Raw genomic sequence first — 22,016 nt, 5'->3', positions numbered from 1 at the left:
TTCTTAATTTTAACAAAATAAAATAATTAACTTGATTATAAACTAATTAATTTAAAAATATAAACTATTACTTAAACCAACTAATTGACAAAATATTTAGCCTAAACTAAATCTTTTTTGAGACAATCTCGAATATCCATGAATTATACTAATTATATACATAATTATTTAAAACATATGTATTATTTAAAAATTATAAAAAGTGACAAAACTTATTTAAAATAACTTGAAAAATATTTTGAATTTTATAAAGTCAATTATTTTGAATCGTTTGAAATTTAAGAAGCTCGATGATTAATATATATTGTGGAGGTCCAAAATTGGGTGTCAACATCAGCTGCACGAGCTCTTGCTGCAAAATATTCTCGATTTATGATTATGCAAAAAATTGTGTTTCTCCTCTTTGATGATCCTTTTATAAGGGTGGATTAGACCCTAGTTAAATCCTACAAGGTAAGTAATTCTTTTTCCTCAAAAAGCTTTCCTTTCCTTATAAGGAGTCTTGTGCACTTGTTTCCCTTATTTAGGAGTCTTTGTCTTATAATGAGTCTTCTGCACTTCTTTTCTTTATGTAGGATTGTCTTTGTCTTTTAAGATTTCTTCTGCACTTTTTTCCCTTAATTAGGAGTCTTTGTCTTTTGATAAGGTTTCTTTGTTCTCGCGTTGGTTCTGATAGTGGATTGTGAACCTTGTTCACTTTGTTCGATTTCTCACTTCTCGCATTAGTTCTGCTACTGAATTGTGAACCTTAGAGTAGTCGAAGACTATTTAGATGAGAAGGACTGACCAAACGATGTCAGAACCATCGAAGCTCATCAAGAGGATGGATCAGATGAATTAGGTCATCCAAAACTCATTGTCGAAAAGGGTTTGATTCTGCTGTACTTGTTACTTCATAGACGCGAAACATACACACATACACAAAGCGAGAGAGGATGGAAGAGAGAGATATAAAAGTAAAGGGGCGATCTATAATGTCTGAACCAACAAGTATAGAAGAAGAGAATGAGCCCTTATTAAGCGAAACTCATTTTATTGCCTTATTTTGCTAATTTCAATGCTTTCATATCTTTGGTGTATGTAAATTTGTTCTTTATTAAATTATTTATAAAGAATTATCATTCAAATTACAATATATATTTTTTTTGGGTCGATGAATATAGACCATGTTGTGGTATTAATTACAACTCCTTAATTAATTTTAGAGTTATCAAGAAAAGTATCCTACGAAGAAATAATTATACAGTTGACTGATTTGATAAAAATATTTATATCTAATGATGATATTTAATAGAAGGTAAATTGATGCATGTGTACTAAAAATACTATAGGAGTAGAGTTTTAATGGAGGATAAGAGTGTCATTCAACTTTAATGAGTGTTTTAATATTTCAACTTGTAAGTTTAAAGGCTTCTCGTTTTTAGTATAATATGATATGATATGATGATATGACATTTCATAGTATTTTAAATAAAATTCTTAAAATATTTTAAAACTTTTTCACCATGTTATCTTTTCTAGTTCGTAGACATATATATGAATTCACCGTAAACATTATCATATTAGTTCAATGCTCATAAAATGAGTATTCGATAACATTTTTAACATGATCTTTAAATTGAATAAAATATCATAACAAAATAAATAATTTTCTTTGTTAATGTGTATATTTATCGTTGCTAAAAACTATTTTTGATGTAGTGATCACACATAAGAAAGGCCAAGAAAATCTATCGTATGCCTTAACATTTCCTTAGTCATTTGTCTTGTTAATGTTTTGATCCATTTCCCTTTGTTGGCTTCCACTTTCATAATTCTATCTGGTTGCCTGTGCTACTTCTATGTTTTCCTTTCCCCCTTGTGATTGTTTTTCATCCTTCTTCTTCTGGTAAAGGGTCTCCATCCTTTTGTTTATCAATCGTACGTTTTCTGGGACTAGTAAAACTAAATAAAAGATAACAAAAATGAGAGTAAATTGATACTCCATTTGTCCAGTATTATTATAAGAATAGATGTCAACATTTAGTTGTCCAGTTTAAAAAATCAAAAGAAAATTAATTAATTTATACCTATTTTACCCTTATTAGTAATTACTATTCATTCCTAATGCATTTTAAAAATATTGAATACATTATATCCAAATGGAAATTCTTTGACGACGAGGTTGTTGAATGAAATTAAATGGGGAAAGCTTTAAGAAGCAAGGGAGGTTTTGGAAGATATTTTATCGAAAACCTCTCTTTCATTCGAGGTATTGTTTGAGAATGCGTTGTTGGGACATGTATCCCGCCATTAGTAGAAAGAAAATGTATATAAAACACCTCAAAACTTGGAGTGGGTAAGAATATTAGTGTCCTAAAAATATAAAAAATCATTTATGATAGCAGAGATAAAGAGAGATAAATTACGTAATTAAAATGAATACGTAACACATTTTTTGTTTCCTTTCCCTTTTATAACTAATTTATAGAAATTTACGTAATGCTTATAATAGAAACTTTTCTGTGTTTCCTTATTTTGACAATTTACTGTCCTGCTCCAGGGAAAAGTTTGGAGTCCGAAATCAAAAGGGCAATAAATTTTTTCGAAAATTTCAAAAGGGCAACTCAATTAATTATGAAACCAAAAGGACAACAATTTTTAACACCGTTTAAATTAGGTTGTCTAAAACGAGGCTCAAATTCCAATGAGCCTTACAAGGCTCAAATTCCCATGAGCCTTGTAAGGCTCAGCCGCCAATGAGCCTGACAAGGCTCATCGGAATTTGAACCTTGCAGGCTATTATTTTTTTTAAAAATAAAATATATTCTCATTTTATTTTCTTGTTTGTTAAAAGTCTAATAATAATAATAATAATATTAATACATAGTTGTTGATATGATGTATAAAGATACACACACGTTTCTATCTAGACGGACGTATACATGTGAATCTGCAGTGTGGTTTCTTTCGATGAAGATAGAGACAAGTAGACAACTATTGTTTTTTTTTTCTTTTAATGTTATATTATATATTAAATTAAAATCTGTAAGATTTAATCCAACTAAGGAAAAAATAATAATATTAAAAGAGGTTCAAATTTATTCGCTCTAATAGTAGAATTTCATGGAGATAAAAGAATTTCGTAGAAATAGCGTTATTCCCACCAATCACTTTTCGGTCATATCTTTGAAAAATAATTATTGTTTCTAAATTTTAAATTTAACATGTAAAGTCTTATGATATTACTTTATTTATAAAATTATAAGACGGTAAATTTAAAAAGTTATAAGAGGTAAATTAAAAAAGTTATAAGACGGTAAATTTTAAATTTAACATGTAAAGTTGTCCTTTTTGCTCCAGAGTCGTTTATTATGCAAGTCAACATATAGTGATTCTTATTCTTAATTATATTCTTTCTTCAAGACCATGTCAATGCCCATGAATACGTGTTGAATCGTTCAAAAATACATTTTTTTCACAACAATTATTTTAGATAATTTGATATTATTTAGTACAACATATAAGGGAACATGATAAAAAATATAAAGACAACACTTCTAGAGATTTCAAATAGAAAAAATAAAGGACAACATTTCTACGATTTTCAGTTGCTTGTAGTTCATAATTAACTAAGCTAAATCTTCAATGAAATGAAAATTGTAGAAATGTAGCTAAGTCATTTCATTGAAGATTTAACTTAGTTAATTATGAACTACAAGCAACTGAAAATCGTAGAAATGTTGTCCTTTATATTTTCTATTTGAAATCTCTAGAAGTGTTGTCTTTTATATTTTCTATCATGTTCCCTTATATGTTGTACTAAATAATATCAAATTATCTAAAATAATTGTTGTGAAAAAAAATATATTTTTGAACGATTCAACACGTACGTATTCATGGGCTTTGACATGGTCTTGAAGAAAGAATATAATTAAGAATAAGAATCACTATATGTTGACTTGCATAATAAAGGACTCTGGAGCAAAAACGACAACTTTACATGTTAAATTTAAAATTTACCGTCTTATAATTTTATAAATAAAGTAATATCATAAAACTTTACATGTTAAATTTAAAATTTAGAAACAATAATTATTTTTCAAAGATATGACCGAAAAGTGATTGGTGGGAATTACGCTATTTCTACGAAATTCTTTTATCTCCATGAAATTCTACTATTAAAGCAGAATAAATTTGAACCTCTTTTAATATTATTATTTTTTCCTTAGTTGGACTAAATCTTACAGATTTTAATTTAATATATAATATAACATAAAAAGAAAAAAAGGATAACAACAGTTGTCTACTTGTTTCTATCTTCATCGAAAGAAACCACGCTACAGATTCACATGTATATGTCCGTCTAGATAGAAACGTGTGTGTATCTTTATGCATCATATCAATAACTATGTATTATTATTATTATTATTATTAGACTTTTAACAAACAAGAAAATAACTCGAGAATATATTTTATTTTTTTAAAAAAAATAATAGCCTGCAAGGCTCAAATTCCGATGAGTCTTGTAAGGCTCATTGGCGGCTGAGCCTTACAAGGCTCATGTGAATTTGAGCCTCGTTTTAGAAAATCTAATTTAAACAGTGTTAAAAATTGTTGCCCTTTTGATTTCATAATTAATTGAGTTGCCCTTCTGAAATTTTCGAAAGATTTTGTTGCCCTTTTGATTTCGGACTCGAAAAGTTGTCCCTTTCAATAAAGAAGCATAAATATTATTGCCAACATCTGCCACGTGTCAACACTACAAAAAGTTGAATTTTATCATTAATTAATTCTATGGGATCGATCCTTCTTTAATGTCTTATTAGTCGAGCTTGTTGCATAGGACTTGACTAATGATGTTAACATTTTTCATGTGATTTGCAGGTTATTACACAATCGGGTTTATCCAATGCGCACAAGTGTTGGCAAAGATGATACTCTCTCTGTTTAAAAAAGAATGATCTACTTTCTTTTTAAGTTTGTTTTAAAAAAATGACATTTTTCATTTTTTTGGTAACATTTTAATTTTAACTTTCCATGTGGCATGTTTAACCGCAAGATTAAATGACAATTTTGTACATTTGTCATAACTTTAATTTAGGGCCACACAATTTAAAAGTTTTCTTTATTTTCTTTAACTTCGTGTCAAGTCAAACTAGGTCACTCTTTTACAACAAAGGGAGTACACTGTTTGCAATAAATTTTAAACATATGGAAATAAATAAACCACACAAATAAAATCGGAAGAAACATAACTTTATTGATAAATATGCGGGTACAATTATGTTCCTCCCTTGATACTATTCTCCTAAAATTTATCCATGATTCGAGGGCGGGCCATTAGTGGCGTATTTCTCGAACTAGAATGATTTAGATTTAACCCCTATATGAATATTCCATGACTTTTGTGGAATATTCGAGATCTTGGTCTTTAAAAATACCCAAGATAGTTTATGGGATATTTTAAGATGTCTTTTAAGAGAATTTAGTACTCTTTATATAGGCATAAACTAGGGTTTATGGTTGAATAGCCTCCAAGAATTCTAACTGAAACTGAACACACCTTCTAGAGTCCCAAATCGAATTGAACACGTCTTGTAGAGTCCGCAAAATTTCAATGTCTACAAATGCCATTTGCTTCAAGGCTTATCGGAGTGTAGACTCGATGAAACTCAAAGACGGGGCTTGAAGTACTCATTCTTTCACCTTTGCAGCTTCAGATTTTCCGATTTAATTTAAGAGAGAAGAGATGAAGGCCAAATTTGGTCCCACTGGGCGTGCCAATTTGTTTGCAACAAATTTTAAACATATGGAAAATAAATAAACCACACAAATAAAATCTGAAGAAACATAACTTTATTGATAAATATGCTGGTACAATTCTATTCCTCCCTTGATTCTACTCTCCTAAGATTTATCCATGATTCGAGGGTCATTAGTGGCGTATTTCTCGAACTAGGATGATTTAGATTTAACCTCTTTTGTGGAATATTCCATGACTTTTGTGGAATATTCGAGATCTTGATCTTTAAAAATACCCAAGAGTTTATAGGATATTTTGAGATGCCTTTTAAGGGAATTTAGTACCCTTTATATATGCATAAACTAGGGTTTAGGGTTGAGTACCCTCCAAGAATTCTAATTGAAACTGAACACACCTTCTAGAGTGCCAAATCGAATTGAACATGTCTTGTAGAGTCCGCAAAATTTCAATGTCTACAAATGCCATCTGCTTCAAGGCTTGCCGGAGTGTAAACTCGATGAAACTCAAAGACGGGGCTTGAAGTACTCATTATTTCACCTTTGCAGCTTCAGATTTTCAGATTTGATTTAAGAAAGAAGAGATGAAGGGTAAATTTGGTCCCACTGGGCGTGCCAATTTGTTTACAACAAATTTTAAACATATGGAAAATAAATAAACCACACAAATAAAATCTGAAGAAACATAATTTTATTGATAAATATGCGGGTACAACTCTATTCCTCCCTTGATTCTACTCTCCTAAGATTTATCCATGATTTGAGGGCCGTTAGTGGCATATTTCTTGAACTAGGATGATTTAGATTTAAACTCTTTTGTGGAATATTCCATGACTTTTGTGGAATATTTGAGATCTTGATGTTTAAAAATACCCAAGAGTTTATGAGATATTTTGAGATGCCTTTTATGGGAATTTAGTACCCTTTATATAAGCATAAACTAAGGTTTAGAGTTGAGTAGCCTCTAAGAATTCTAATTGAAACTGAACACACTTTCTAGAGTGTCAAATCGAATTGAACACATCTTGTAGAGTCCGTAAAATTTCAATGTCTACATACACATTATATAAGAAGAAACTTATAATAACAAAAAGGCGAAATGGTCTGGTGGACCCTTGTACTTGTATGCATTTGTATTGTGAATGGTCTGGTGGACCCTTGTACTTGTATGCGTTTGTATTGTGAACCTTTTTACTTAACCATTTAGCAACTAAACCCTTAAACTCAATCAAACAAATATTTTAAAACCCCTCTTATCATGTGTGTAGTTCACTCGCCTTGAATAGATGACATGTCAAATATAATCACATAAATTAATTAATAAAATGTCATAATTATCTTTATTATTTTAATAAATTGTTAAGTAGAAGGGTTTACAATACAAACTCATACAAGTAGAAGGATTCACCAGACCATTTCGCCTAATAAAAATGAATACGTAATCAATTTTTTTTGTTTCGTTTTCGTTTATAATTAACTTTTAAAAATTTAAGTAATATTTATTATAGACTTTTGAGCTAACCTTTTATTTTTTGACAATTTGCTATTACGTGCTTCGAACGCAATAACAACAGCATAAACCTTAAAGCCTACATATACTTAAAATAAATTTCCCAATATTTTGAATTTCCATCTGCACATTCTTCACCAAATGTCACAATCCCTATTTTCCCCTTTGATTGGCAGCAATTGCCTTAACTCACTGTTGCCGAATCATCGGCCACCGCCTACATTTCCGGTCAGGCAACTCCCCCTTCCAAATTTACAGTTATCAGCCAATAAATCGAGGAGTTTTGAAACTAATGCATTTGATCTCAATGGTACACAAAGGTATGTATATGTATCTATTAGACTTCCTCTGTTCCAATCCAATTTATAATGTGATCTCGTAATATAACAAGTTTGAAGTCAAATTGTTACTGAATATAGAAAGAGTTTCCTATTTGCTCGTTAACATAGTCGATTACTTATTTGTGAACTTTGCAGAATGGGTGATCAGCTCTATTTCCATGAAGTTGAACTCAAAGTCAGGGACTATGAATTGGATCAGTTTGGTGTTGTAAACAATGCTACTTATGCAAGTTATTGTCAACATTGTAAGGTTTAAGATTTCGATCTGCACTTAACTCATAGTCCATATATCATAAACTTTTTCAAATGACAATATTTTTCAATAAATGAAACAGGCTGTCATGAATTCTTCGAAAGAATTGGCGTAAGTGTTGATGAAGTGGCTCGCAATGGTGATGCATTAGCAACAACAGAGCTTTCACTTAAGTATCTAGCACCTCTAAGGGTATGTATAACCCTCATCTAAACATCATTAACGACCAATCAATATGCATCTGTTATATATATAATACTTAGTACTTCAAGTCGAATTTGAAGCATTTAAAAAATTTGGAGATCCAACTTCAAAAACACAGGACAGAACTCATGTTTAGTCTTTTATGACTACAAATGTGAACACAACTGCTTAATAGTTATCATTTCTTTCATCATTGGTTTAGGGTGGAGATAGATTCGTCGTGAAGGTGAGAGTATCCGGCTCTACAGCAGCTCGATTATTTTTCGAGCATTTCATCTTCAAGCTTCCAGATCAAGAGGTTAGTTAACTCTATTATCATTCAATTACAAAGAGATACTTTTTACTACTTGTGAAATCTTAATGTGTTTTCTTGAATTTACATAGCCTATCTTGGAGGCAAGAAGAACATCAGTGTGGCTTGATAAAAGTTACCGTCCTGTCCGAATTCCGTCAGAGTTCAGATCAAAATTTGATCAGTTCATTCACCAGAAGGGATCTAACTAATGTGTTTGTGAACAAAATGCAGAGGAGTTCTTCTGATCAGGTGAAAATTTGGTTAATTTATATACTATTGTATATATTTTCTTTGGTTAATATCACTTTTGGTCCCTCAGCTTTTAATAAATTCTGAATTTAGTCCTTGTGATCTCTACCTTTACAAGGTAGGGGTAAAGTTAGGTACGTTCAGAACATTCTCTCCATACTCCACTTGTGGAATTACATTGGATATATATATATGTTATTGTTTCTGAATTTAGTCCTTGTAATATTTAAGTAAATTTAAACTTCGATTAATTGAAATGTACACTTTTAATCCCTTTACTTGTGAGTATTTATAAAGTTACTATGATTATATCAATTGCTCACTATTTAATTATTTATGTGTTATATCAAGTTTGTATTGTTTGCACCATGTTATCTTTTCTAGTTCATTGACATGTACATACGTCGTAAACATTATCATATTAGTTCAATGTTCATAGAATGAGTAATCAATAACAATTTTAACACGATCTTTAAACTGAATAAGTATCATAACAAAATAAACAATTAAAGAACCTTTGAATGCAATGAATGCCTTAAACAATTTGATATGACAAAAAGAACTTGATGAACACAAGCTTTCCCACCTTAAAAGCCTCTAATAAATGTTCTTATTTCATTTTATTTCCAAGACAATAATATTGTATTGTTCAAATGAGAGACTATACTATGGTCTATGAAATAAGAGTTGTATATAATAGTAAATTCCAAGTGTCTGGTACTCCAGCAACACACCAATGGCTGCAATCTAGTTGACCACTTGGGCCATAAATAGATGGATGTCCATCTTTTCTCAATTGAGTCAACAATGTAATATCAAGCAAGTGTACTTGTTTCTTCATTGTGTTCAACACTTTCTTTATGACAAGTTCTCCTGGATATCTCTCTCCTGGATAAGTTGATCCTTTTAGGGGTTTGGTTTGCCCCTTGCAGCTTACCTCCTTTGGCTCACCCCAATTTGCACCACTAGTCAAAGCCAACCAAGAAAAAAGATCACAGAGTTTAATGTGTGGCATGATACATGTAGGATGTCACATAGCACACAAAAATGTCATGTAGGACGTCACATATATAGAATCTGCATGTTGTTTATTTGTTCAACATCATACAAGTTTAAGTGTTCACTTGTGCATACCCAAAGTTGGAGGGCATAAATGTGAAATAAATCCAAGTCAAATGACATATTTATGTATTATGTCTTTAGAATTTGTCATATTATTAAGAAATACAATCCAGATAGACGAAATATGGTCAGTTAAACATTCTTTTTTTACAATTTACTTTTAAATATATACATTAAATGGCAGAATACGTGCATTGACAATCCTTTAAATTTGCCAGTAAATTTTATTTTAAACATTATAATTAAGACATGCTTCAATTTAGCACCTATTGGACACTTTTGACTAAAATTTTGAAAAGATTTTCATGCGTGTTCTCAAGCATCTAGTACTAGATAAGTTAACTATCAACTACTTTTAAATAATATAATTTGTTAAAATAATTAATATGTGGAATGAAAAATAGTAATTCATCAAATTTAAAGGTACTTACGAAAAATGGACAGCAGGAATTCCTTGAAAGAAGACACTAGTCTTGTTAGGATCAATGTTAGTGTCAATCCATTTAGCCCAAGTACTCAATCCAATATTATATGCTTTCATACGATCCATATCTTTAAATAGCTTGCCATCAACTTCTAAGTAATCCCACCTAATTAATTGGAAAAATAAATAAATTATCAAGAGCTCCATATAAAATGATTCATTGGTCTATAATTTATAACAAAAACATATTCAAAATTTAAAATTTATGAATTTATTTGGATTTATAGCATCTTTTCTAGTGGATTCCTGACTAAATATTCTCACATATTTAATGTTGATCATGATATGAATACATGATTTGAGTAAAAATTATAGAGTTTCGGCTAGTAAACTCGTCACTATTAGAAATATACGGGGTTTTTCATCGCAAATCATGAGAAATTTGTGTTAAAAATATGACTTTCACACTCATTTTTCACCGATTCAGTTCACTAGAAAAACACATGACGGGAAACAGATTTTCATTGAAACACAAACTTTTCTAATTTTTTAATTTCGTGTAGAAATACTACTATCTTTTTTCTTACTCAATAAAAAACCACTAAACATTTTTTGAGTGCAAAATTTCAATAATAAAATTTTATTTTCTTACTAGTGCATAAGGGACACGATATTTAAAAGATATAGTATATTATAAAGTGATTTAATTTTAAGATCACAAAATTTAAAAATAATATATATATATATATATATATATATATATTAACATAAATTAAAACAGATGAAGTAATAACGAGTGATTACCCTTGTAATAACCCAGTATGAGTCCACCAATGATAACTATTGAAGATTAAAACATCAGCTCCTTCCCAAATTGAAGTTTTAGTAATGGAATCAAGCTTCAAAATTCTGCCAACTTTCTCAAGGGAAATGTCTACAAGAAATCTATTTCTCAAGTACTGCACTGACACTTCATATTCCTTTCAATATTATCAACAAAATAACATGATATTAGTCTTTTTTTTCAAATAAAATAATTCACGTGCTTGATTCATGAAAAATTATAACTCTATACATGAGGCAGCCGACACGTAGAAATATAAAATTAATTAAATAAAAGTATATGCTCTCTAATATTTTACAATTATAGATAAGATAATTACAAGTTTTACATAAATATGATTAATTGTGAAAAAAGTATTGTTACTTACTGGAAATTTGAGAGTGATGAGAGAATCCCTTGATTGATAGACATATTTGGAAGAAGGAAAAGCAGCATGAAGCAAACATGCAAGAGATTCCCATTGATTGTAGCCTAATGAGTCTCCCACAAACACAATATTTTTACCTTTCATTTTTTCTAGCAAAGCTTTTCCATCAAACCTATAGACAACAAATTCAAGAAAACAATTTTATTTGTACATATAGGTTTAACCAAATATTGGAGGGAGAGAATAATATGAGGAGTCATAAAATTAGTTTATAAAAATATGACACAGTCAATCTACCTCTGAAATTGAGTGATAATAAATTTATGCATATAGGTTTGAAAAAATATTGAATAGAGAGAATAATATCAGAGTGACAAAGTTAATTCATGAAAATATGACTCATGCAATCCGCTAATTTATGTCTTTCGAATCGAACGCAATGCCTGTCTTCCAAATAAAAAAAAGGCTTGTTGGGAAGTTTGGTTCTATCCAATCATCTAAAAATTTGGGTTGATATATAGGTCAAATTGATTTTTTTCTGTTTAGTACAAGTTGGATTACCACTCGCTTCTTAAACCACTTTAGCGTAACTCATTTTAGCCCAAATACCTTTTGAGTGGGTCATAAATCCATTTTAACCTAATTTGTTTAAGTCCAAATTACTATTAGATCAACATGCACATTTGACACCTCTGGATATATATGAATAAGAATAAGAGTTTTAGTAGCAAATTAATCATACCTTGGGAGATTGCAAGTAGTAGGCTGCCATCTATATTTGAGATAAAACTCATCAACCCTTCCATTCTTAAGACAATTGAAACCATCAACTAAAAAAGGACAATTTAATGAATCATAAATTGGGTAAGATTCATCATAAACCCAACTTCCTTCAAACAAATTACAATTTCCCAATGTTGAATTCATCCCATGTGATTTGTGAATAAAACATGATATTAATAAGAGAAGAAAATGAATATAAAAGATAATCCTTTCCATTAGATAGAGTTAATTGTGAAAATAAATGAGTTTGAAAATGACAATATATACAAGAAATTAGAACTTAAAACAAATGAACTTACCAAAGTATTATACATCTTCCTATTTTATATAGTCATTTTAGGTAAATACTTATTCCTGTTTTATATATAGTCATCTTCCTATATAGTCATTGATCAGTCAAGTCATGTATATATGGTAAGTCACTAATTATTATTTCATTATTGACATTAAATATTTGTGGAAAAAAAGTAAATTAATTACTCCCAAATGATTAATCAAATATATTATATATGGAAAATGTGTTTTAAAAGGTAAATTAATCATGTGTGTATGGATAAGATAAGAAATAAATAAATAAATAAATAAATATATATATATATATATATATNTAATGTTATTCTATACATGTCTTGCCAATCTTTTAAATAATATGGAAGTAAAAGCATTCAAATGTGAAGGTTCATTGTTGTTTTTTCTTTTTTCTCAGATGAAATAGCAAATTGAGAAATTAAATTTTAAAAAATTCGATCGATACAATTAAAGCAATTTGACAAAATATCTACAAATATACTTTTAGTCTAAAGAATTTTTTTAACACTATCAGAATGTCATCAAACAATATTTCAATTAAACATTCTTAAAATATAAAAAGAAAAACAATAATTTTAAATTATAATAAATTACCTATTACAAGTAAAAAATGAATGATTTAGAATAAATAATTAATGTTAAACGTAATAATAGAAAAAGAATTTATGTTTCTCTTGATATGCTAAAGTGAACAACTAAAAATGGAAAATAATTTAGAATTAATAATTAATACTAAAAATAAAATAAAAATCCTTTTTTAAAATAGATAAATAAAAACGCAACTTTATTTTTAATATAATAAATACATAAAAGTAAATAGAGTTAAAAATGTGACATGGACATTTTTGACAACAATGAAAATTCCTTTTATAAAAACAATATGGAAAAGTAATATTTTCTTACTGGGTAAAAAATATGGATGAATTAATAGGGTTAAAAAAAATTATTGTTAAAAAAAAAAGGTGACATGTCATCCAAAAGAGAAAAATGATTTTACTGTGTCATGAAGTATATTTTGAAGAAAATAGGACTAGTCGGGTGATATTGTAATTTTTTAGAAAAATTAAAATAATAATTTTAGACAATTTCTCAAACATGTTTGAAGTACGTGTTTAAAATTAAAGTCCAACATATAGCATTAACAACACAAATGGGATGAGATAGATAAAATTATCCCAAAAAATTAGTTATTCCATATATATAAGTTGAGTCATTTGGTGGTAAAAAGACATTTATTCATGTATTATTATATGTATGAGCTATACACCATTTGGTAGCTTGTTACAAACAAGTTATTCATTAATAAAATTAATACGATATTTAGTTTGTAATTTTGAAATCTACATAACTGATATATGTATAAATTATAAAGGAAATTGGTGTAGTATCTTATGTATAGTAGAAAATGGAATAACTGATAACTACATAACTAATATCACATAATGCCATAACTAGCTAATACCATAATCAATACCATAATACTCCTCAATGGTGGAATAAATAATCTTGGGACTAGCTAATACCCTTAGACAAACATCAGAATAAAATAATTCTATATTTTCTCTCAAATTATTTTCCCTTATCTCTCATACCAACTAACAATCAAAGTGGGTTAGGATTATTTTACCCCATTAATTTTTTTTATATTTAAATTTATACAGATAAATTGTAATTTAATTCATTTTTAATTCGTTCAAATCCAATTCAATCCGCCTATATATCATGGCAACTAAAAACTAAAAGGTTTAATTCTAACAAATTCATATAGGTGATCAAGGAATTTATCAGAAGAAACACAGCAACCACATTAGTAGGAGGAATCAGTAAAAGTGCTAAATTTTAAATATATTTTCCTCTATGACTATATTTTCAATAGAAATATTAAAAGTGGTCACGTGATGTCATTTCTACAGCAAAGACAAAATCAACAATAACAATATACTCAATTTAATTAGGAATGACAATGGGGCGGTGGAGGCAGGGGAGGAGGAGGGGTGGAAGCCAGGCGAGTTTAGCTCAATCCACAAAAATTTTAATTCGTCCAGCATAATAACTTTTTTCATTTTCAACTCGTTTCACCCTGCCCCGCATAATTTTTTTCTTATACTAGGTAAGTTTGATACTAAAAATAAAATTCATAAAAAATAAATTCATTTTTTCATTAAGTTGTATTAATTTAATAGATAATGACTTAAAAATTTAGTTTTTAGAGGTCAATTGGGAAACATATGTAAGAAATTGTAGTATTTCTTATTGAACTAATTTCATTTACTATCTTGAATATTTTAGTAGCTTTAAAGAAATTATCTTAATAAATAATATTTTATCACTCTTATAACATGTCAAAAGTTAAAATTAAGTTTGCACTCGCAAAAAATCATATATACCCGCAACCCGCCCTGCATTAATTTTTAAACAAATCTACTTCAATCCGTCCCGCATCCCTCCCGCCTTGCACAACCTTAAGCCCACCCCGCAGAGCCTTAAACTCACCTCAACTCGCATTCGCTCCATTCCATTGTCAACCCTAAATGTAATCTTATAAAATAGAGTTTAAGAATGATAAAATGTACGTAAAATTTATCCCTGTCTCAAAAATTAAAAAAATATTTTTGATAGACCCTCGAATCGAGGACTATCCGAAGTCAGAATGATGGGGAAAAATTCATTGAATATCCTATTTAAGAAAGATTATTTAACTTTTGTATCTCTTTAAGGAATTTAGTTATTAATAATCATAATACATTTAATATATATTTTTATTTGACTATTATCTTGATAGAAGACTTTTTAATATAATTCCCCCCATTCCCATTTTATGTTAGTAAGCAAAAGAGTCTTTAGGGATGACTCAGTTGGTTTGGAGGATGGTCATCCATGTGTGATCGATCCCCCCTCAATGTTTTTTCAGTCGAGTTTGTCGCATAGGGATTTTCTAGTGCGCGGTTTACATCCTCGGTGTGGTTTGCAGGCTATTACACAGTGGGTGGTTTACCCAATGCGTACAAAGTATTCATCACAGAGTGCTCACCCGAAGGGCAGAGGCTATGACAAAGATTGTAGAAGTTACGGGTTATTATAGAATTAAAAAAAAAACAATATAAAAAATAAAATAAAAAGTCTTGTAACTAGTAGCTAGGGACCATTGAAGCACGTCAACCATTGAGAAAGTGCCAAGATGTGAATTTAATAGTAAGGCCACTCTCAATCATTTGATTCTTCTCCAATTTTAGCATTTGAATTACGTCCAAATAAAGAATTAAGAATAACAATTGATAGATGTCCCCATGAGTGTACTACAATTTTATCATGTACTACTATAATTATTAGATTAGATCTATATATAAAATCATTCCTTGTAAAAAAAAAGTGAACATTAAGCCTAATTTAATTCAAATAATATTTCATTCCACAAATGATGTTGGATTACTCACACCCTAGCATGATTTGATATGTCAATTATAGTGTTAATAACATAATATGAAAGTCTAATATCAGACAAAATAAAAAATAAAGATAGAATTTGACTTTGATATCTTATGGAAACTTGATAGATGTCGATGAAAGAGAATAGAAGGAATATTTTATTCAACTCCATCAAATGTAATTGTTGTGTGTAGAAAAGAAAATATCTAGCTAACCAATTGCATATTTTTGTAATTGAAAATAAACCTCAAAAAGACATATGTACCCTACAAATATCTATTTTACAATATGTGATACAAACCAATTCTTTGCTCCACTCAACTTGACTAACAAATTTTCGTGAAGACAAAATGTGAATATATTTATTTTTCCATCAACGTAATTTACATTGGCATCTAATACCTATATATTTATAGAAATTCTTCTAACATGTACCGATCTATTCTAATACATGTAGCATAATTTTATTCTATATTATTTCCTATTCCCTAGCTAGTTCATGAATGAAAAAAATACATGAACTAGGTAAATGAATATATCAAAAATGACTTTTTCTTTTTCCAACACAAGGTTCATTTTTCAAGACCCTCCTTGAATCTTAGGAATCACTTTTTTTTTTGTTTTTCACCCGATGTTCGAAGCCCACATTGGAGCTTCGACTAAATTCGGATCGCATACTGCAGAGCCAATTCATGGGTGGCGGATTTTCTCAATACCCAGGGCTCGAACCCGAAACTTTTGGTTAAGGGTTGTTTTCTCATGATTACAGTCATAATCATCTTCCTTCGAGTTTCACAAAAAGAAGCCTTGTGAGATATTGTGTTCAATATGTCTCCTCCCTAATATCCAACAATTTGAGATTCTAGATGGCAAAAGCCCTAGGTCAAAATGACAAAAAAATTCATAAAAATGCCATTCTATTGTAATCTCTATAGACATACATGATACATCTAGGAAAGCAATTTCAAGTTTACTTGTACTATAAAAAAAAAATAGCACATAAAACCTGATTCTTGCAAACATTGGTGAATATAGTATTTAGAGTCAGTAAATCCAGAACGAGTGTGTTCTATGTAGAAAATTTTTGCATACACATACTATACATCGTTCTAGCTGAAAGGCAATGAGTTCAATTGAACTCACAAAAAACGACTCTAAACTTGCCTTTGCTTAAAACTTCACTTATTTATTAAGCGAAGGAAAAGGGGTTGGTGCAAAATTGGTCCTCTTGACGAATCTTCCTTTCATTCGAGGCCTTTTTTCAGCGTTCAATTTCCTAACCTCGTACCTTATTTTCTTGGAAAACAACCTTGTTCGTCGCTTTTCTTTGTACCTTAATACTCTTGCTTCTCTTCCTTCATCCACTCCTCCTCCTCCATGTCTGTTCATTATTCCTATGTCTCCATATGAGTGAATTTTTCCACAATTTCCCTGCAAAATTTAGGTCAATTCATTAACCATTGGCTCATCTATTATCAAACATTTTTATATCATCTAGTTTACTTCTATATTTACTGGTTGCTATACTAAAATGTTGTTATAGAAAATAAAACATAACATATGAAAAGTCAGCTCCAATTTTTTTCTAATTTTATAATGAAATATTGTTATAGAAGATTGTGCCAAAAACTGTTCTTTTTACATGCTTGCCCAAATACTCCTAACAATGAAACCCTTTTCTAATATCTAGATATTCATACTTCCAATTTCAAATACCTTATACAAAAAGGTAAATTCTCTTATTTTACATGTTACTAATTGAACTAATTAAATGTAATTACTAAATACTCTAAACATGTATAAAATACTTTTGCAATATCATTATAAAAATTCTAAAATTTTGATAATATTTGCTAAAGTAAACTTACCATGCACACTGGCCAACAGTCATTGGAATCTACTTCGGGCCGCTCGCCCGTAGTCCACGGAGACCTTTTGTCAGCCCAAGATTTTAAAACACATTCATAATCAAGATTTAACATAATCTTATTATTATTTTTCCCACTATCATAATTTATCTCCCCAAATTCAACCTTTTTATCTTCATCTAAGTTACTAATAACTTGTGAATCATAATCAAACTTGAGCTCAAACGTGTCACCAACCATATCAAAATCCGAATAATCAACTTGATTAATATCATGATTATTAGTACTAACCATATTCACAAATCCCATTTCTCCTTCATCTTCAACCTTCACTAATTTCTCATCATGTTTTTCCAAAAAACCTAAACCTTCCATATAATTAAATGACTCTTCATCATCAAGTCCTTTCCCTAACAAACATTCCACATCCGCGGCAAAGTCTGCTAGCTCCATCTCTGATGGAGCTATCAGACCTTGAAACGTATTCATGTCTTGATTAAAATCAACTTTATTAGAAGAATATTTGTTACCATAATTAGAGCCATCCTCCACAAAGGGGTCAAAAATAGGTACGCGATATAAAAGTTGCTCTTCTTCATTCTCATCGTGTGAATTTTCATCACTTAATATCTCTGGGACAACGAGTTGAATAGGGTTTTTCATTTCCTCCTCATCCTCCTCCTCCTCCGTGGATTTAACTCTTTTTGCATGTTTATTACCATGCCTAGGTGTTCGTGCTTTTCTAGTAAATCCACGGTGCCATGATGGAACTGACTCTGACCCTGACCCTGACCCTGACCCTAAGACTGTACTTTCCAAATTGGGAAATTCATCTAACGATTTGAAAGATGATGTTTTAAGACGAACCCTTTCATGTCTACGAGCCAAAGGATTGGCCGAATGGACGGATGAATCACAAGATTGACACAAGAAAGCATCATCGGCTGCACAATACCATCTTGCCCTTTTCCTTATGCAATTGTCACAAGCCCTAGCCGTTTTCGCGCCCACCGCGTTTGCTAATTTTTTCTCAGAACTCATAATTGATGCATATACTTTTCAAAATATTATTTTTTTTGTATTTGGATGTTTGAAAATATAGGAATTGAACAATAGTTGGAAGAGGAAAGTTTAGTGAAATATGTTTAAGTTTGTTCTTTATTATGTATAGAAAGGCAATTGAAGAGAAATCTAAAAGGGATAGGGAAAAGTGCAATTATTTGAATGAAATTTAGGAGGAGAATGACCCACAAAATTAATGCATTGTCTACATATAAGAGTTTAAATTTATTCTAGTATAAAAAAATATTTGCACAATTTTATAAGATAATTACAATTAAATATGATTGTATATAAGTTAAATCGATAACGTTATATGCATTAATATCAGCTAATAAATTTTATATTATCAGTGTTATTTAATCAATTGCTTCTCATGTTAATTAATTTTTACATATCATACTCAATAATTCTATAATTATATAAATATTTTAAGTAAATCAATAATATAATAGACATTTACAACATCAAAGTTTATAATTAGTTAATAAACTCTGTGAATTTTTTTTTTCAATTTCTCATGGAATGGGACTCCACTTTTGGGACCAGGGCATATAGTGGCCTTATCTATTTTCCAATTGGTTAGTTTTTAAAAGTCCATCCTGGTTTCTTTTTTCTGATTGGCTACAATTCTTATCAAATGGATTTCAAGTGAGACCCACTGATAAAATTAGTCTTAAATTGATCATATCTTTATTAAAAAAAATAAAAAAATAGTGTCAATGTCTATGCTCACTAAATTTGAAGTGGACATTTTTTTTGTAAGATTGCTTCCTTTCAATTTATATGCCTGTCTAAAAGTTCATAAAACTCTTTTGTTGCGGTCCTGGCCAATTTTTCCACTTGTTTGATTCCAAATGGGAAAAGAGAGAATCAAGATTATATGCCTTATATTTTGATGTGACTTTTGGCAACATTTTTGTAATTAATATATACTTAGATACATATTTTTTGCTATCAGATACATTGAAATTGGGAGAAAGGCGAGCGAGAACAGAAAGGAGGCGAGTGAGGTTTGTCTATGTATCCCAGATACATGTGAATCACACTAGATACATGTATCTGTATGTATCTGGTGTGCGTGTATCTAGGAAACCAGATACGTACATAGGAGAATGGTGAGCGAGATGGGAGGGAGGCGACCGATTGAGATTTGTTTATGTATTTCAGTTACATGAGAATCCATTTGGATACAATGTATCTATTGCAAATTACACTTAATTTTGACCTTATTTATCTCGAGATACATGTATCTAGACGCATATAGCAAACTAGCATGTATCTAATTAATTAACTCTTAAACTAGTGAGATTTCTATAAGTTATCCAATTAAATTACAAAGGAGTCTTTGGTGAAATGAGGGGATGCCTTCCTCTATTGATCCTTTATTAAAGATTTTGAGTTCAAACTTTGGAAATTGAGATATTCCATATAGGGAGAGTCGTGCTCCCTTTAATGAGACGGATCCATAGTATGAAGTTTAGAAATTTCTATAGTGATTTCAAATATTAATAATAATTAGGTTCATATTTACATTAATAGATATTTAGTAAAGTTCTTACTATATATACATGATATAATTAAAAGTTATTGAATTCTCGTAAATCGTAAGTTGTACTCTAGATCCGGCACCCCATAATATGAGTATAGTGTGGAAGCGTCGCCCCATACACCGGGGCGGAGCCAACCCTCTGTTTGGGGGTTCATTCGAACCCCCTTCAGCGAAAAATATTACTATTTATATATGGTTAAAATTATTTTTTATGTATATATAGTAGATGTCGAACCCCCTCGATTAGTTCGTGTGTTTAGTTCTTCAAATTTTGAACCCCTTATTAAAAATTCTAGCTTCGTCGCTGCCCATACTGGTAAATCTAACTACTTGCAAAAGAAAATCCTCCTCAAGATATTTGAAGATTTATCTAAAAATACGTATATAAATCAAGGTCATGGACTTGAAAATGACTCATTTGTATGTGTCTCCCCTCTCTTTTTCGTATATGTACATTTCCCTTCTTATTTTCACAAGTTGCTTATCAAATTAAGAGAAACTCCAAAAAAAATAAAAATGGACAACTTTTTCCTTTGTTTTCTATCTGGTGTCCGGTATTTGTATTGAAATTCAAAACTAAATTTGAGTTTGCAATAGAAAATTTCACATTCAGAGCTAAAGCACTCCTAGACAAAGATAACTTTGTACATAATAGGAATCGAACCTTAAATCTCTGATTGAGTATGAAGGAGTAATAACCACTTCACCATAACTTTTTCTTGGATCTTTGATCAAGTGTATGCTTGTGTAAAAAGGATAATAGCACTTTTGCTAGCTACTTCAATTATTGATTTCTTATGTTGGTCCTTGTGATATATAGTTCACCATATTTAACCTTTAATTAGTTAGAAGGTATGTTTTTGGTCCTTATAGATAGAAAATATGTTATATTTAGCTTGTTATTAAAATTATATTAGCGCCAAAGATAGAGTAAAACAACAAACTTAACCTACAGATAGATAATTAAGTGGAGGAATAGTTAATAATCATAGTAAAATTGTGAATATTCATAAGCGAGAAGATTAAAAATGCACATATTAATTAACTAAAGGTTAAACATGCTTAATTAAACATCACAATGACTAAAATCAAATTCATCAATAATTAAAGAACCAAAAATGCTAATAACCCTGTAATAATTAATTTAAAGAGACAAAAATGCTAATAGCCTTGTTAAAATTAATTTAAAGAACCAAAACTGCTAATAACCCTGTAATAATTAATTATCTTTTTATTATAACAATACGTGTAGTCTCACCATGATCCATGACGTATTTTGGTTTTTAGGGGCCATTAAATATGAATTAGGCGGTTTCTCAATTTTCATGTGTGTTAGCCGATAAATATTTTGGTGACATGATTGTATGTCGATTTTTTTGAAAAAATTAACCAAATCCTCCGTCAGTGGCGGAGCCAGAAATTTTGCTAAAAGGTGTTCAAACTTTAAAAGAATCGATAATTTTTTTTTTGGGGAATAGGTACACAAAATATATTTTTTTGCTGATGAGTGGGTGCACGCAAATTTAAAAATTAAATTACATATCACTTAATAACTAAATCATACGGAAACTTAAAATTATAAAACTATCGATGGTATAAATCAAAACTAATGGACAAAAGTCAACAAAAACAATTTTAGCTACTAGTTGAATATACTCCCTCTAGTTC

The 22,016-nt window shown here is 29.8% G+C and overlaps 3 protein-coding genes across 3 annotated transcripts; 1 reads left to right on the top strand and 2 right to left on the bottom strand.

The window, feature by feature from the left end:
• Positions 1 to 7,393: 7,393 nt before the first annotated feature.
• Positions 7,394 to 8,554, top strand: LOC125871899 (acyl-acyl carrier protein thioesterase ATL3, chloroplastic-like). The gene is made up of 5 exons (XM_049552604.1): positions 7,394 to 7,572; positions 7,729 to 7,838; positions 7,929 to 8,038; positions 8,253 to 8,348; positions 8,435 to 8,554. Exons 1-5 carry the CDS (start codon positions 7,394 to 7,396, stop codon positions 8,552 to 8,554), a joined length of 615 nt encoding a protein of 204 aa, XP_049408561.1.
• Positions 8,555 to 9,267: 713 nt separating this feature from the next.
• LOC125869929 (protein trichome birefringence-like 39) lies at positions 9,268 to 12,278 on the bottom strand. The gene is made up of 5 exons (XM_049550323.1): positions 12,094 to 12,278; positions 11,352 to 11,523; positions 10,945 to 11,120; positions 10,148 to 10,306; positions 9,268 to 9,559 (listed from the first exon to the last, which is right to left on the bottom strand). The coding sequence occupies exons 1-5, from the start codon at positions 12,276 to 12,278 to the stop codon at positions 9,268 to 9,270; spliced, it is 984 nt and encodes a 327-aa protein (XP_049406280.1).
• A 4,755-nt stretch (positions 12,279 to 17,033) lies between these two features.
• LOC125871895 (zinc finger protein CONSTANS-LIKE 16-like) lies at positions 17,034 to 18,970 on the bottom strand. Its single transcript, XM_049552599.1, has 2 exons — positions 17,738 to 18,970; positions 17,034 to 17,300 (listed from the first exon to the last, which is right to left on the bottom strand). Exons 1-2 carry the CDS (start codon positions 18,776 to 18,778, stop codon positions 17,052 to 17,054), a joined length of 1,290 nt encoding a protein of 429 aa, XP_049408556.1. The 5' UTR covers positions 18,779 to 18,970; the 3' UTR covers positions 17,034 to 17,051.
• Positions 18,971 to 22,016: the final 3,046 nt, after the last annotated feature.

This window comes from Solanum stenotomum, chromosome 7 (assembly GCF_019186545.1).
Source record: "Solanum stenotomum isolate F172 chromosome 7, ASM1918654v1, whole genome shotgun sequence".
Classification (NCBI taxonomy): Eukaryota; Viridiplantae; Streptophyta; class Magnoliopsida; order Solanales; family Solanaceae; genus Solanum; species Solanum stenotomum.
Note: the sequence above shows the minus strand (reverse complement) of the source record. Positions and strands in the feature narration are given on the sequence as shown.